Source organism: Cydia splendana, chromosome 22, assembly GCF_910591565.1.
Source record: "Cydia splendana chromosome 22, ilCydSple1.2, whole genome shotgun sequence".
Classification (NCBI taxonomy): domain Eukaryota; kingdom Metazoa; phylum Arthropoda; class Insecta; order Lepidoptera; family Tortricidae; genus Cydia; species Cydia splendana.
In genome coordinates, this window is record NC_085981.1 from 2,390,433 (window position 1) to 2,409,491 (window position 19,059).

The 19,059-nt window shown below is 33.5% G+C and overlaps 1 protein-coding gene across 5 annotated transcripts in view; it reads right to left on the reverse strand.

The window, feature by feature from the left end:
- The window catches only part of LOC134801445 (voltage-dependent calcium channel type D subunit alpha-1-like), a 133,003-nt gene that overhangs the window by 3,785 nt on the left and 110,159 nt on the right, over positions 1-19,059 (reverse strand). For 2 of the 5 annotated variants that reach the window (XM_063774011.1, XM_063774010.1), the window contains exons 45-48: positions 17,385-17,488; positions 16,847-16,953; positions 16,203-16,266; positions 15,222-15,492 (exon numbers count right to left, since the gene is read on the reverse strand). In XM_063774011.1, coding sequence (XP_063630081.1) covers positions 15,262-15,492; positions 16,203-16,266; positions 16,847-16,953; positions 17,385-17,488 — 506 coding nt within the window. In that variant the 3' untranslated portion in view covers positions 15,222-15,261. Of the gene's footprint in view, positions 1-15,221; positions 15,493-16,202; positions 16,267-16,846; positions 16,954-17,384; positions 17,489-19,059 lie in introns of those variants that run through there. The other 3 variants (XM_063774014.1, XM_063774012.1, XR_010145670.1) reach the window with 2 other exon arrangements.

Here is a 19,059-nt window from a genome sequence, read left to right on the forward strand (position 1 = left end):
AGGTATTAGCGATAGGTATTTGCAATAGGTATTAACGATAGGTATTTGCAAAAGGTACTTATTTGCGATGCATTATCTTATTATCTTACAACCTCTTGGAGCTATTTCGATTTATAAGGAATACAGTTCTAACCTAACCTAACCTAATTAGAATTTACACAAGTAATCCGTCGGTAGCCTAAACTAACCTAAACCTTCTTTTACCAAACCTAATTTGACCAAACCTAACTAAAATCAACCTAACTTCTCATTTCAAACTAACCTGCTTTCACCTAGTCTTCGTTCAAGTTATGTTTTAACCTAAATACCTAAACTTCTTACCTATCCAAACTAAAGCATCCTACATATCGTATACATACTTACCTATATTGTGCATATTGTATTGTGTTATTTTATTTAGTCTTACCTATTTCTAACTCATTATTTTTGTCTGCGATAAATGCAATTCAACCTAATGTAGCCTTTTTTATTCTTAAACTATTCTATCTTCTTAAACTTAGTATGTAAGTATGTCTCATTATCTAATACTATACAGTTTATTTTCACATACATTTTTATGTTCTTTGTAACACGATAGAAAGTAAACTCGTAGCTACTTGTTTCTTTGTATTATTAAAATAATAACTAGGCGTGTGAGGCATTTCTTGTGCACTTGTTTTCATTGTTATAACAGCTTAATTGCTTTATTGATAGACGTCTATTATATTTTATGCTGACAATGGATTATTATGTGGATATAATTTGGGTTTGAGTACAGGGAGCGTCTGTTTAGATGAACTTGTTGAGACATGTTACTTTGTATGATTTTAAAAAAATAACGAGACGTGTCAACTGGTTTCAACATGATTTAGTCTAATACGTCGGCATTTCTTGTGTGTTGGTATTCATTGTTATAACAGCATAATTGCTTTATTGGTAGACATCTATTATATTTTATACTGACAATGGATTTATTGTTTCCTATTATGCTTTTGAATTTGGGTTTTAGTAAAGAGAGCGTCTGTATTAGATGAACCTGTTGAGACATGATTTGAACGATACTGTATCCTGCTCACTATCACAGTATAAAAGCCGAAGAGAAATGGCTTTGAGTAAGTATTACTGTCGTGGCAGTCCTCTGTATCAGAGCTCCTTGTATCTACTGCAGTATATAGAAATATAGTGTTAATTCAACAGTGAAGTGTTTAAGTGTTTATAGAAAGACCCAACAATGGATGTAAGTATGTCTTTTATTACCGTAACTTACTTTGTTTTGTTTTCACTTGTGTTCTTTGTGTTTTAATTATCAAGATCGTAGACAGTGTGTAAATTATTGTTTTATATTGTTTCAGTTCACTGAAAATACTTTCAAGAACTATTACTACCCGGATGATAATAAAGACGAATCAAGCGATGAAGAGGGTACGCTTGGTCTCAAAGTTAAACAAGCCATCGCAAAGAAACGTTCAGGAAACAATATCGATAGCTTCTTTGAACGACCTAAAAAGCAGTCTAAAGTTGTGAAACGGTCTTCAAATGTGAGCAAAAGTTCACCAGACGGTGTTGCAAACTTGTCATCCGGACAAGACGACGGGGCCTATGCATCACATTTGATTAAAATCGAGATATATGATATGCATAAAATCAAAAACGTCCCACCCATGGAACACTGGAAGCATGCGGACTTCAGATTGAAATATTTTGCGTTGGAAGACGATTTGGAGCTACAAAATACGCGAAATATTATTTATAACATAACAAAGCAATTAGCTTCTAAGGACAGTAGTGTGAAATATTTTATAGATAATAAGAAACAGTGATAGTTATAATTATTAATGATAGTAGTAGCTTAATGATTGTGTTAACGTATTTCTCATTTTTTACCTCTCCTTAAGTACATTTTCCATGTAACAGATTATTTTTATTGTATCACATTACAACAAGTTTTAATTTAATACTTCTCATTTGTAAAGATTACAGTCCCCACTCTTAGAAATCTTATACCTGTAGTCAACTATTTAAATGAAAGTAAGCACTGTATGATTTCTCATTTCATAATGGACTCTTTGAGTTGTGATGTCTACGATCTTGAACTTATCAGGCTCTGTGAAGAAATAGAAGAAAATGAAGATCTATGCGAGGCTGCCCGTCTTGTGAGCCAACTACATCGAGAGGCGTAAGTAAAAGTATTCCTGTTCATACATGTTTATAACTCTTATCCAGTACCTGTTTAACAAAGGATGGGTTCCTCCTAACTTGTTGTGACCAGAACTTATTGTTAGGATAAACGTGGGGTGGGAGAGTGCTGGTTATATAAGCGGGGTATCTCGAGTTCATATCATTCAGTGTTTTGGTGCCTTGCTTGTACTGTGATATCCTTTGCATAATGGTGTTTACTTACTATCATATTGGTCTCACTTTGCCTCGTGATAAGATTGAGGAATTAAGTAAAGAATTTATTTTAGCATATTTTCATAGAAATATAAGAATGTGGTATATATCAAACAAATTACCTCACTCGTTACTGGAAGATTCTGATATTATACCGTATTATACACCATGTGATGGGCATATCAAAAATTCCAAGGGGAATACTCAGTCATCAGATGTGATTGATGGAGTTTTGATGATGCGGGCCTATTGTCAGCAGTGTCGAAAAGACTTACGTTAGTATATACAACCAACTGTTTTAGTAATTATTTTTATTTTATCTGACATTAAGATATTTATGTTTATTATGTATTGTTATAGATCTTCTCAAATAGGACGGGGAGTAAAAAGGACAGCTGCAGTTTTGGAGACCGAAGAATTCTTGGTGAAGAAAAACCGTTCAGCAGCTGCTGAACCTGTAGCATCAACATCATCCGAACCAGTTCCCGATGTCATTGTGAGTACAAATAATAATCATGAAATTGAATGTTCTGTGTGTAATAAGTTTGTTTCTAAAAGATATTTTAAAAATCATTTAAATAGTAATCTTCACAAAAATAATGTTTTAAGGGCTGACATTGAATGGGTTAATGTTCAGTTAATTGAAAATGCTTTTAAGAATAGGGTGGCCACTTACAGAATACTATTAAATGAAAATGTTCACCAACCATTTACTCCCGAATCCATTTTACTAGGAAATAAAGATAAAATCTTTGCATTATTGGATCGTTCCCTCACTGATCACCATGCATTAAAAGTAAACTTTATTTTGAATGCGGATTTTACTCAAGAGAGCAAACAAGTAAATAATACATTTGATTTCCAATTATGTAACAATGTAGTTGATGTTAGCAGCGACAAAGATGATATTTTCGAGTCAGTTGTTAAAGATATATTATCAAAATTATTTAACTTTGAGAGAAAGGACAGTGGATGGAGTTTAGTAAAATTTAACTATCTAGATGTCAATGTAAACAAATTTAATCCATTGCGTGGTTCTTCCTATATCGAATTACCACGTGATATTCAGAACAGAAAAGCAGTTATTAATGTAAAAAATAATGATCATGAATGTTTTAGATGGGCTGTATTGTCAGGCTTGTATCCACCTACAAGTCATCGTTCAAACACTGCGAAATCGTATATAGCGCATAAAAATAAATTAAATTTTAGAAATTTAACTTTCCCACTTAAGGTTGGAGATATTCAGAAATTTGAAAAAATGAATGATATAAGTATAAACGTTTTTGGTCTTGAATACAATTCGAAAAGTAAAAAACATGACGTAGTAGGCCCATTACACTTAACAAAGTGCAAAAAAGCTACCCACTTGAATTTATTGTACATATCCAAAGACAGTAAGGGGCATTATTGCTATATCAAAAATTTATCTAGGTTAGTATCTAAACAATTATCAAATACACAGCATGCTGCACATATTTGTGATGGTTGTTTGTCGAACTTTACAACTCGCGACAATTTAATGAATCATCAAAGAAACGATTGTTTCCATGTTTGTACACATTTACCTTCAGAACAGGATAAAAAGAAAAACTGGTTCAATGAAAACGTTTCCTCCAATATACTTACTTTCGATAATTATGAACGTAAATTAAGGGTACCTTTTGTTATTTATGCTGATTTCGAGGCCTTTCTAAACCCGATTCAAACAGGTACAATTAATCCTACTACATCCTCAACAACAAATGTACAAAAACATGAGGTATATAGTTTTGGATACTACATTAAATGTTCTTATAATGATAAATTGTCAGTGTACAGAACATATAAAGGCAAAAATTGCACCCAGGAATTTATGAAGTATATGGAACAAGACTTAAAGGCCATTTGTAGGAGAAATACTTTTGTAAAAACTCCATTGTCTTTATCTAATGCAAATAATCTGCATATTGCTCAGAGTAGTACATGTTATATTTGTGATAAAAATTTAAACGAGGATTCAGTCATTTCCTATAATTACCATACTGGTCTTTATGAAGGAGTGGCACATACATTTTGTTCTGAAAAATACAGGGCACCTAATTTTGTACCTGTATTTTTCCATAATTTGTGTAACTATGATAGTCATTTTATAGTGCATGGGCTTGGTTTGGCGGAAGGCGACATTGAACTGATTCCAGAGAACAAAGAGAAATACATTTCATTTTCTAAGAGCTTACAAATAAATAATCGCACAATTAAATTGAGATTTGTCGATTCACTTAAATTTATGTCCAGTAGTCTTGACAAATTGGCAAAAAACTTGTTGCCTGAACAATTTCATGAATTAAAATTGAATTTTTCATACGAGGAGGATTTTAAACGCTTATTACGAAAGGGTGTCTATCCCTATGAACACATGTCATCATACGATTCTTTAAACTTAACAGCTCTTCCCTCTAAAGATGATTTCTTTAGTTCCTTGTCTGATAGTCACATCTCAGAAGAGGATTATGATCACGCAAAAGATGTTTGGTCTCATTTTCAATGCAAAAATATGGGTGATTATTCTGATTTATATTTAAAAACTGATGTTCTATTACTAACTGATATATTTGAAAATTTTAGAAACCTTTGTCTTAAGACGTATGGATTAGACCCCGCTCATTATTATACTGCTCCGGGATTAAGTTGGGATGCAATGTTAAGAACTACAAAAATAAAACTAGAACTCCTAACTGATATCGATAAAATAGCTTTTATATCAAAAAATATTCGAGGTGGCATATCACAATGTAGTAATAGATACGCAAAGGCTAATAATATTTTTTTAGAAGATTATAATCAAAATATCCCATCGTCATTTCTTATGTACTTTGATGCAAATAACCTTTACGGGTGGGCTATGTCTCAATGTCTTCCTACCGGTAAATTTGAATGGGTAAATACAGATACTGACTTTAATATATCTGATGACGCTGATCATGGTTTAATTTTAGAAGTTGATCTCGAATACCCTAACGAGTTGCATGACTCTCATTCAGATTTGCCATTTTGTCCTGAAAACGTTTGTTTGGGTAATTCCAAAGAAAAAAAATTAATTCCTAATTTAAATAAAAAAACGAATTATGTCATTCATTATAGAAATCTAAAACAGTGTTTGAAGAATGGTTTGAAATTGAGTAAAATCCATCGCATTCTTAAATTTCAGCAGTCTATGTGGTTAAAAAGTTACATAGATTTGAACACCCACATGCGATCACAGGCATCATCCGATTTTGAAAAAGATTTCTTTAAACTAATGAATAATTCAGTGTTCGGTAAGACCATGGAAAATGTTGCAAAACGCGTAAATGTCAAATTATTAAATCACTGGGAAAATCGAGGAAAAACGCAGGGGGTTCAATCTTTGATAGCGAAACCTGAGTTCCATAGTTTATCCATATTCTCTGAGAATTTAGTGGCCGTTCAATTGAATAAAACTAAAATATTTTATAATAAACCGATTTATCTGGGATTTTGCGTATTAGATATATCGAAAACTTTGATGTATGACTTTCAATACAGCTACATGAAAACCAAATATCCAGACAATCTTAAGCTTCTTTATACAGATACTGATAGCTTAGTATATCAAATTTTCACGGAAAATTATTACGCAGATATAAAATCAGATCTTAATTTATATTTTGATACATCTGACTATCCTCCTAACAATAAATATGATTTGCCGTTAATAAATAAAAAGCGATTAGGGTTTTTCAAAGATGAAAATAATGGTAGAATTTTAAAAGAGTTCGTAGGTCTGAGATCTAAAATGTATACCTTAGATGTTGAAAAATATGATGAGAATGATGAGAAAACTGAAAAATATGGTGTTTTATCAAAAGCTAAAGGAGTCAATAAATGTGTTACAAAAAAATTTACTCTTGACAATTACAAAACGTGTTTATTTAATAAAAATTTGCAACGCGCTCAAATGCTAAGATTTAAGTCTATAAAACATATAATATTCACTCAAAAAATAAAAAAAATATCATTATCGCATGAAGATACAAAACGGTACTTATTAGAAAACTCTTCTGACACTCTAGCGTGGGGTCATTATAAAATACCGCAATAATGAAAAAGTTTCAAAGTTGTAATATAATCACACAGAACATTCGAATTCCAAATTATTGTTTGTACATTGTATATTTTTAAGGTATTACTTGTAAACATGTAAAAAAATGTATGAATTTTATTTTATTGTATCTTTTAAGGTATTTTTGTAAATATGAAACAAAAAAAATAATGTTTAAAGTGTAATCCTAAATAATAAAAAAAAAAATTTACGTAATCATTTTGTTTTTTTTTTGTCTACTATATCTGAGTTGTTTAAATAGTAATCATCTTTCTGAATATTACCATTTAAAGTCCATCCGTTAACATATCAACACTCACCCACACACATACACATAGATTACGATATCTAATAATGATTCACTTTTATCATCCTTTCACTACCATTGTCGCAGGTCCTAGTGGGTGTGGTAAAACGCAATTTGTTACAAACTTTTTGAATAACTCCAAAGAGATATGTAATGTTGAATTTGATGAAATTATTTGGTGTTATGATGAAATGCAACCTCTCTACAATCTGGAAAATGTAAATTATAGTCAAGGAATACCAGATTTTTCAATTTTTGATGGGAAGAAACCTAAACTTCTTATTATAGATGATTTGATGAGAGAATCAGATGGACGAATCGTTGACATTTTTACGAAGGGTAGTCATCATAGAAACTTAAGTGTTTTTTATATTACACAAAACGTATTTCATCAAGGTAGAGGGCAACGTGATATTTCATTGAATACAAGCTACATTGTATTTTTTAAAAATCCCAGGGATAAAACTCAAATACGCTACCTGTCACGACAAGTTTACCCAGAAAACTCAAAGTTTGTGGACGAAGCCTACAAAGATGCTACAAAGGAGGCTCATGGTTACCTCATGATTGACCTGAAACAAAATACAAATGACATATGCCGTTTTAAAACAAAAATATTTCCGTTTGATGGGCATTGCACAGTGTATGTACCTAAAAAGGGGTTTAAATATGATAAAAATCACCATATTTTAGTCAGTTCTACATGATGCATGCAAGAGTAAACACATATAAACATTTACTTGAAGCATTGCAGTTGCTTAAACCCAAATATCGTACTGCGTTACTTAAATCTTGTGACGATGAAGAGATCAACATTATTTGTGAGTGCATTTATAACGTCCTAAATGGGAAAATTCCATTAGAAAAAAAAGAAAAGACGAAACTAAAAAAATATAAAGATATTTTAAGAAAATTAGTTTCGAAAGGGAAACATAAAATAAGAAAAACTGTTATAGTTCAAAAAGGAGGTGCATTTCTACCTATTATTTTAGGTGCAGTTTTAAGTGCTTTAGTGAACTCTTTATCATAAACAAAATGGAAAACACAAAAAAAATGTTATTAGTTGAATCAGATTTTATTGAAAGGCTGAAACGGAATGAGAGTCCACCCGAAAATTCCTCATCTCGGCTAGATGGAGAGATGCAAAAAATCCTTAAAAGTAAAATAAATGATCGCGAAAAGTGGACGTTATATTCTCAAGCATTACAAAGATTTCTACATTTTATTGAAACAGATCGAAAACCGTTTAGAATACCCATCGTGATGGAGGGGGTAGATCAAGTCATCAACGAAAGTAATGATATTATAAAAACAAAAGTGAACAAAAAGGAGGAGATTGAAAATAATGAGTCAGTTACAGATAATGTAACTGAAGCAGCCACACCGTCATCGTTTAATACACCACCTGGCGAAATAAATCAAGAACTAATGCCAATTAGTCCGTCAAAAATTATAAACATATTACCTAAATCTTATGAAAAAAAAGCTCGAACGTTGTTAGATTACATTGTTTCAAGTAAACCGAAAATTTGGTGGAAACAGACTGGTGAAGTTGTTATAAATAACCAAACCATTCAAAATAGTAATATTACTGATTTGGTAAGCGACACCGTTAGATGTCTTAAACGTCCTAAGCCAATTGGATGGGAAGTGTTTGCTTTACTTTTAAAAGATATCGAAGTTCCTAGGTCATGCATAGGTAATCCTACAAATTTAGCATTTATTAATGGTACTCCTTTGATTGAACCCTTTACCCCCTCCACATCTGTGAAGACGAGAGCCTCAACAGATAAAGATAATAACACTTCTACGCCTCTTGCTACACGGGAGCAAAAGCGATCCGGAAAGAAAATAGAGTGGGAAAGATGGACTCCTTATTAGATATTAACAGAATCTATTATGACGTCTCTAATCCAGCTGGCTATAGCAGTTTAAATAATTTATCAAAGGAAATGAAAGGTCAAATGAACAAAGAGGAAGTGAAAAAATGGTTACAATCTCAAGATACGCACACGCTGCATAAACCTATTCATAGACGATTTACTAGAAATAAATACATTCTCTCGAACTTTAATGAACTTTGGCAAGCTGATTTAAGTGATATGAGTACTTATAGTCAATATAATGATGGGTACAAATATATTCTTTGTGTTATTGATGTGTTCAGTAAATATGCTTTTGCAAGAGCCATGAAGAAGAAGGATTCAGCAACTGTTAAACAATGTTTTGAAAGCATATTTACTGAAGCCAACTCTGTTCCCCGTCACATCCAATCTGATAAAGGTACAGAATTTGTTTCAAAGGCGGTTAGAGATTACTTTAAGAGCAAAAATATTAATTATTATACCACTAATAACCCCGACATTAAAGCAAGTATAGTAGAAAGGTTTCAAAGAACACTTAAAATGAAAATGTGGCGTTACTTCACTCATAAGAATACATATAACTACACAAATATATTACAAGATCTTCTACATTCTTACAACCATAGCTATCATTCTAGCATTAAAATGCGCCCAGTTGATGTTAGCTCTAATAATATTATGACTGTTTGGTGTAATTTATATGATCGCAAAAAAGATAGGCAAATTTCATTAGAAACTAAAAAACTAAATGTAGGTGATCATGTTAGAATCACTAAATATAAGCATGTGTTTCAAAAAGGTTATGAAAGTAATTGGAGTGATGAAATATTTATTATTGATTCGATTATTAACAGATCGCCACGAGTTGTTTATACAATAAAGGATTTAGAAGGTGAACCCATCATTGGTACATTTTATTCTAAAGAATTACAAAAGGTAACTTACCTCCCCTCCAACGAGTATAAAATTGATAAAATAATACGCTCGCGTCGAGTTGCTGGCAGAAAGGAAATACTAGTTAAGTGGCAAGGTTATCCTAATAAATTTAATTCTTGGATACCTGAATCAAACTTAAAGAAAATATGAGTGAAAATAGTTTTTATCTAACTTTGTTAAGTAATAGTTCATCAGATTACTACACGGATAACACGACTGCACATTTCTTAACTAAATTACCAAAGACCATTAAATTGGATGGAGAATGGGTAGTTGGGTTGGTGGAATTTCAATATCCTTGTTCCATGTATAATGTTCAAGAGCACGAAAACATCATTTATTTAAAGAAAAAGGTGTTATCACCCACCGATAAAACTACAAAAATAGTGGATATAAAAACTCATATACCAGCCACTACATATGATAATATAGATCATTTTCTTCAAGCGTTTAATGAAAACCCACAGTTAAAAAATAACGTAAAATTTCGATATGATGGATTAACAAAACTGGTTGGAATAGCAACAACAAATAAAGAAATAACATCTATCATTACAACTCCGATACTAAGTCTGCAATTGGGTTTTAAACCGAAAACAAATTTAAAACAAAATACATTAGGAAAAAGCCCTGCAAATTTATATTTAGGTTTACCATCTCAAATATTTGTTTATACTGATATAATACACCCACAAGTAGTCGGAGATGTTATTACTTCATTACTCAGAATAATACCTTTAGATCCAACTAAGTTCATTTATGGAGCTTATAAAACTCACATCTTCTCACCCGCTCATTATGTACCAGTTTTACGAAGAGAGTTCGATACCATTGAAATAGATATAAGAACAACGACTGGTGTCAGAGTACCATTTCAATTTGGATCTTCTTGCGTGAAGCTACACTTTCAACGAGTAAAATGATTTACAACAGATCGTCAGTCTCTTGTCCTTACGAACATTATTATTCACACCAAGCCGGCTCTGGGATAGGTATTGTCTATAAGGGAGTTCCATATCAACGAGGACATGGTATAGGCAGTTTTTTGGGTGGACTATTTAGATCAGTGCTCCCTTTGTTATCTAGCGGTTTAAAAACCATTGGAAAAGAAACCTTAGGGGCAGGGGTTGGTTTGTTAACTGATATGGTAAATTCTCGTCCTATGGATAGTTCCATTCGATCACGATTTAAGGAAGCGAGCGCTAACCTAAAAAGAAAGGCTGATGAAAAAATTGATTCTCTCATGTCAGGATCTGGGTATAAAATGTCGAATAAAAGAAGAGAACCGCTCATTACTCGAAAAGCATCGCGACGAAGAGGAAGTAGAAATAATAATAAAAATAACGATATATTTTCAAGTTAAATAATGTCATTTCTACACAGTCATTCATGTGAATGTGCAAAATCTGAATTAGATATATTTGCCCTTCCATCAACTCAAACAAGTATTGAAAGCGGACATTGGATTCATTACAAACCAATTTCATCTTTAAGTGATGATGGCCCCATTGAATTTCAAGTACCTGGATCAGGAGATGACTACATTGATCTATCACACACAATGTTACATATTACTGCTAAAGTATTGAATCAAGATGGGACAAAATTAAAAGCAGATGCCGGAGTTGGACCCACCAATAACTGGTTACATTCCCTTTTCAACCAACTTGATGTATATTTAAATCAAAAACTCATATCACCCCCAAACAATACATATGCTTACCGTGCTTATATGGAAAATCTTCTCAACTATGGACCGGCAGCCAAAAAAACCCATCTTACTTGTGGGTTATGGTATGAGGATACCCCAGGTTTTATGGATACCGTTGACGCCAACAACAAAGGATTTCAGAAAAGACTAGAATTTATCAAAGAGAGTAAGGAAGTGGAAATGATTGGACATTTGCATGGCGATATATTTAACCAAGAGAAATTCTTGATAAATGGTGTTGAATTGCGTATTAAGTTAGTCCGATCAAAAGAATCATTTAATTTACTTTGTCATCAAGATAAAAAACTTAAAGTACAAATAACAGATGCTAGTCTCATTGTTAGAAGAACAAAAATCAATCCTAGCGTTTTGTTAGCCCATCAAAAAGTATTGGCAACAACGACTGCGAAGTACCCCATTACGAGAGCAGAAGTTAAGGTTCTCACAATACCAACAGGGGTCCAGGGTAAAACATTGGATAATATATTTCTCGGACAAATTCCTAAACGCTGTATTATTGGATTTGTATCAAATTCAGGTTTTAATGGAAATTTAGCTTTGAATCCATTTAATTTTCAAAATTATAATATGAATTCATTTAGCTTGTTTGTAGATGGTCATGAAATTCCTTCTAAAACATTACAACCGTCATTTAGTTCTGGTTTAATAGCGGCGGCATATCATACCTTATTTTCTGGAACTGGTATTCATTTTCACAACGAAGGTAATGGAATAAGTAGAACGGATTATGGTGGAGGATATTGTTTGTTATGTTTTGATTTAACCCCTGATTTATCTGCTAGTTCAACTTCACACTGGAATCTTGTTAGACATGGAAGTGTTCGGATAGAAGTACGCTTTGATTCGGCTCTAACTAGCACCATTAATTGTATCGTGTATGCAGAATTTGACAACATTATTGAAATAAACAAAAACCGTGATGTATCTGTAGATTATAATAGTTGAAAAACATAATTATATAAATACAATGTTTTCTTTCGTTTACTTTATTTTGTTGTAGTCATTGTTTGCAGCATCATCAAGACATAAATTGTTATTAATTAAGTAATTATGGATACTAATGAGATTCAATTTTGTATGAAGAAATTAAACCCACTTTTTGAATCAAATGTTTTTGCTGCTAACAAAATACCTGTTTGGGTCGATCTACCTGTCTTTATTGTTAGTAATTTGGACCCTGACACGAAACCAGGCTCCCACTGGGTTGCCATACACATTGATGTTACTGGTATAGGAGAATATTTTGATTCCTTCGGACGGAAACCTTCAGGTTACCATAACTTATTTTTAAAAAGAAACACCAGACAGTGGTTTTATAACAATAAACCTCTTCAAAACCATTTTACTTCAGTTTGTGGTGAATATTGTCTAGTTTATTTGTATTTTAAATATCATGGAAAAACTATGACAGATATGCTAAGTTTGTTTTCTGATAATTCTGTATGTAATGACCTTATATTAAGGAATATGTTTAAAACATTTTTTGTGAAATAAAATAATATGTGTACTTAAATAAGATTTTTTATTTTTTCATATAATACAAAGACCTTTTAAACCACACATTTTTTTTTTTAATCTTAGTATTTACAAAATATTTCTTAACATTCTTTGTTACTTAAAAAACGAGACGACACAAAAAAATCTGTTACATGGAAAAGTACTTAAGGAGAGGTAAAAAATGAGAAATACGTTAACACAATCATTAAGCTACTACTATCATTAATAATTATAACTATCACTGTTTCTTATTATCTATAAAATATTTCACACTACTGTCCTTAGAAGCTAATTGCTTTGTTATGTTATAAATAATATTTCGCGTATTTTGTAGCTCCAAATCGTCTTCCAACGCAAAATATTTCAATCTGAAGTCCGCATGCTTCCAGTGTTCCATGGGTGGGACGTTTTTGATTTTATGCATATCATATATCTCGATTTTAATCAAATGTGATGCATAGGCCCCGTCGTCTTGTCCGGATGACAAGTTTGCAACACCGTCTGGTGAACTTATGCTCACATTTGAAGACCGTTTCACAACTTTAGACTGCTTTTTAGGTCGTTCAAAGAAGCTATCGATATTGTTTCCTGAACGTTTCTTTGCGATGGCTTGTTTAACTTTGAGACCAAGCGTACCCTCTTCATCGCTTGATTCGTCTTTATTATCATCCGGGTAGTAATAGTTCTTGAAAGTATTTTCAGTGAACTGAAACAATATAAAACAATAATTTACACACTGTCTACGATCTTGATAATTAAAACACAAAGAACACAAGTGAAAACAAAACAAAGTAAGTTACGGTAATAAAAGACATACTTACATCCATTGTTGGGTCTTTCTATAAACACTTAAACACTTCACTGTTGAATTAACACTATATTTCTATATACTGCAGTAGATACAAGGAGCTCTGATACAGAGGACTGCCACGACAGTAATACTTACTCAAAGCCATTTCTCTTCGGCTTTTATACTGTGATAGTGAGCAGGATACAGTATCGTTCAAATCATGTCTCAACAGGTTCATCTAATACAGACGCTCTCTTTACTAAAACCCAAATTCAAAAGCATAATAGGAAACAATAAATCCATTGTCAGTATAAAATATAATAGATGTCTACCAATAAAGCAATTATGCTGTTATAACAATGAATACCAACACACAAGAAATGCCGACGTATTAGACTAAATCATGTTGAAACCAGTTGACACGTCTCGTTATTTTTTTTAAAATCATACAAAGTAACATGTCTCAACAAGTTCATCTAAACAGACGCTCCCTGTACTCAAACCCAAATTATATCCACATAATAATCCATTGTCAGCATAAAATATAATAGACGTCTATCAATAAAGCAATTAAGCTGTTATAACAATGAAAACAAGTGCACAAGAAATGCCTCACACGCCTAGTTATTATTTTAATAATACAAAGAAACAAGTAGCTACGAGTTTACTTTCTATCGTGTTACAAAGAACATAAAAATGTATGTGAAAATAAACTGTATAGTATTAGATAATGAGACATACTTACATACTAAGTTTAAGAAGATAGAATAGTTTAAGAATAAAAAAGGCTACATTAGGTTGAATTGCATTTATCGCAGACAAAAATAATGAGTTAGAAATAGGTAAGACTAAATAAAATAACACAATACAATATGCACAATATAGGTAAGTATGTATACGATATGTAGGATGCTTTAGTTTGGATAGGTAAGAAGTTTAGGTATTTAGGTTAAAACATAACTTGAACGAAGACTAGGTGAAAGCAGGTTAGTTTGAAATGAGAAGTTAGGTTGATTTTAGTTAGGTTTGGTCAAATTAGGTTTGGTAAAAGAAGGTTTAGGTTAGTTTAGGCTACCGACGGATTACTTGTGTAAATTCTAATTAGGTTAGGTTAGGTTAGAACTGTATTCCTTATAAATCGAAATAGCTCCAAGAGGTTGTAAGATAATAAGATAATGCATCGCAAATAAGTACCTTTTGCAAATACCTATCGTTAATACCTATTGCAAATACCTATCGCTAATACCTATCACAAACACCTACAGTATAAAACACACATAAAGAAGGCATGAATGAAGACGTCGGTGGGTGAAGGGTCCAGGTAGTATTCTCGGTAACACAATAACGCGCCCGAGTCGAGATCGAACAATAGAAAAGGGTCGATAAGCCTATTGTTACCGTGGTGAGCAAGGTGTATTGTTTAATTAGCGTATTTCGTAAGTACCTGAAGGAGGCGCCGGGCACTGCTGAGACCTAGCGCAATCAATTCAAATGGGGGGCTTTTTTTTTTTTTTTTTTTTTTGTAGGTTCACCGGGGCCGGTGGATCGGCCCTGGGGTCAGGATCGGTGACCACTGAGAGGTGGGGCCAGAATCGGGGAATAGTTTCTACTTCCTAAGCAACAAATAAAAATTTGAGCACATCTCAAACATATTTCAATACACTATACCAATACTGGTTTCCTTTTTCTCTTCCTCTTGTGCTGTTTGTGGTGTTTCGCGCCATTGCCGCCATTCCGCGGCGCGGCGTCATCTTGGCTGCCATTTTGTTCGTGTCCGCCATCTTGTGAGGCGCGGCCACTCTCTGCTATAACGGCTTGAAGGGTGGGGGCATGGTTGGTGGCTGGTAAGGGTGGCGAGCTAGCATATCGCCCTGGAACAGCCCAAATGTTAGCCTATACATTCATTAAATTCTGTGCGCTTGGGAACTACAGGTAGGTTTATAAAGAGGGGCCGATTTCACCATTGAAAAAATGTTAACCTCGAAATGTTTCTTACTGAAAAAACCTACGACTGAACATAGGTACTTATTGAATTGAATTGAAAAGCAATCCTCTGATCTTAATTTTTGAGGAGTATATGTACAGTTAAGTAGATACCGACTATCATGATACGACACCAGTAATGCAGTCCACCTAATTAATTTATGAATTTTAGAAAGTTCATAACTAACCTCTCGGTTTTGTTGGATCTTCCAGCCAAAAATATTGAAAGTTAGAGTAGGCTAAGTTACCATTTCATTAAATATATAGTTAATTATTTGGAAAAATTTTGCCTAAGGGTTTCACAGCTGTGAGGGTAGGTATGTAGGTAACTATATACACACAAGCCATACTGGAATTGTCGTCTACAGGAAAAAACTGGATCGACCTCAAGCGCTAAGCTCATACCAACAGTTTTGACGGCGGAGGGCTGTGTTGACAATGGACATCCTCTGACTGATCATCAAGGGGTCATAGAACATTAACAAACACTGGAACTAGTATTTGGTTAAATACAAGGACAATTCGTGGTAAGAATGACATTCAGTTAGTGCGTTCGGATGATGCTTGGACGTGGTTTTTTATGGTGTTATCGACCCCACAGTGCTGAAGTAGATACTTACAACTTGAGGCTGGTTTTGGGCTTGCTTTATATTTCTCTCTTGAATCATGAGTTGGTGTGCCGCCCTATAAAAAGAAGTCAAATTTTAGTACTAGTATACTCGTTACCTGTGTGAATTTTCCTGATAAATTCTCTCAGAATAGGTAGCCAATAAAAAGTAAAAATGTAACCGGTATGAAAAATGAAATCGGCGAAGACAGAAGTATACAGAAGACATGACAAACCTACTTATACCAAGTCACTACTTTAAACTCACCATCAATTGAAAAATATCTATAACGGGAAGCTACGCTAATCAAAGACTTCTGAAGAAAAAGTTATGGTTTAATAAGTAGGTACCTATTACTAAAAATAATTCAGGGGATTGGGGGTAAAATGCAGCTACACACAACCTCTCTATTAACTTTCGTAGACATCAAACAAGTACTTAGTGAAAGGTTCGAAGAGAAAACAAGGTTAAGGCACCTTTATCGCAATCCAATCTTTCTTTTCAGTCTTTAAGGAAATCCATTGCACCAAATATAAATGTTTATCTCTATACCTGTTTCCTACTAGAGATCTGCAATAGCAATAGAGATGACGAATGAATTTTAAAACATGGATTTCGTGGGACTGTCTTTGCGCATAAAAAAGGTCCCAGTTTACCTGTCCATCTGCTCCTGCGTCATCTCAAGCGCCTCCTGCATCTCCCGCGAGGTGTTCCTCACGAATTCTGCGTCACAGTACGCCGCCAGACCTTGTTCAGCTAAAACCTGGACAGAGGATTAAGGAATAAGGGTTTATTCTGAGCACAAGTTCTCTTGTTCTTACTTTAAGCTTAAAAAAATAAATAAAATGTATGTAGGCACTCTCCTGCAGCTGTTTTTGTCATAGGCGCCTTCCGACATCCTATATCGGAAAGGCGCTTTCGATAAATCAGCCATGTTGGAGCCCCCCCGTCAGCTTTCGGACCGATAATATTTGTTTGGGTGCGTACGTGTAGGCATAATGCTTGTTGTAGTGTGCGTGACCGCTAAAGACGGCGCCCGGGCGCGCCCGCCCCCGCGGCCTGACTACGCGGATGTAGGATCTTACATCCGATATCGGATCGGACAATGTGAAAACGCTCTAATACTGAGCAATAGTTGTCGTCCTATGCAGTTGATATATATAGATAAGTAAAGTATCTGTGTATAGTACGTACCCTAGTAACGAGGCTCTCGGCTGACCCAACCACCGGGACTGAGGAGTTTATGCCGCGCGGACTGCCCGGCAGTGACACCACGCCGCGGCCCGAGCTATCGCCTCCTGTAATAAGAAAATACTAAAGATTTTGTGTAAATGTGCGGTTGACTACGCCATGTAGACTTTACTCACTAAAGTAAAGTTTCTTGAATTGAATGTCATACTATTCAAATTTTCAGTTTGTCAATAAACAAATAATGTTTTTTGAACTAAGTACAGACGTAGTGCATAATTATTTTCCATATTTTTTTCACGGAAAAGTACCTACGAACGTATCTTGCTATTTCAGTCAGTCTCGGTACAAAAAGTACTGACGTTGACTGAAGTAGCATGACAAAGACGAACGTTTCCGAGAAAATACGACGGAAAGCAATTATATATGCACTACTTAGGTATGTCACTTAATTTGTCATAACATTTTCACAATTTCATACCATTCAATTGTTCTTTGAATTATACCACGTGAAAACAACTGCCTAAAAGTGTCTGAAAGTAGTTTGAATGTACTACTTAGTACTCAAAACTATTTTAACTCAAAAACAATGATTGCGCTTTTATACATAATATTATGCCCTACAAGGGCATAGCAATAAAATTGATGTTACTTTAACTTTAATGTCTTCAAAATTATTATATTAAAATTCAGTAAGTATTTAGTTATGGTGTTGTCTAGGTATACTAATATATTTATCTATTGTTGAAGCGATTAGCTTCTCTATTTATTGTCATTCTAAAGCTTTAATCTATTTATTTAACAAACTGCAACTAAATCTGGAGTTCTCGTGAAACTTTACGATCTGTTTTATTAGAAGCTGTCGTGCTCAAATAAAGGAGGTGACAGAACGCCTGAAGTATCATTAATATCATTATAATTCATAAAATATTAATGAAATAGACAAAAAAATACCAACATCTGATAAAGACAACTGACTATCAGATTTGTACGATAGATCAAAAATAACGATCGATTTATGATATCATATTCTCATTATAAAGTTTGCATTTTTCTTTTTGACTAGGTAAAAGCTGAAGGTGAACAAATATTTCTTATAGGAATCTTTTATACTTACCTAAACAAAATTATACTCGTGTCACCGCCAAATATGTACTAGCTTTTGTTGTATTATTTTCACCCATAAACTTTTACTTTTTTTTTTTTATAAGTTGTTTATTATATGTGTCCGCGGCTGGCAAAACGCCTCACTTTGTCGCTTGCCATAAAGACGCTTTGACAGGTTATTCGTATCATGATACAAGCAAATCTCGTCCTTATGGTAAGCGACAAAGTGGGACCTTTGACTAGACTTCGACACATATGTTCTTGGTCATTGTCAATTTTATTGTCATTCTCTTTTTACTAAATGTTTTATGGATAATAATGATATTATTCAAAACATCCGTTCCAGCACCCGATTAAATTAAAAAATCAAATTTAACTTCTTCTATAAGCTGCTAAACCTCTTCTATTTACTAAGATGCACTATTTTAACTCATCAAACGATTTCTTTTCATGCTGCCATGTACAAAAATGGTTATTCTCGTAAATATTTAAAATACGTGTTAAATTTTAGCTGTTATTGTTTATGGATATGAATTATAATGTCACAGCAAATTCAGCGGTTGGTTAATGTGTA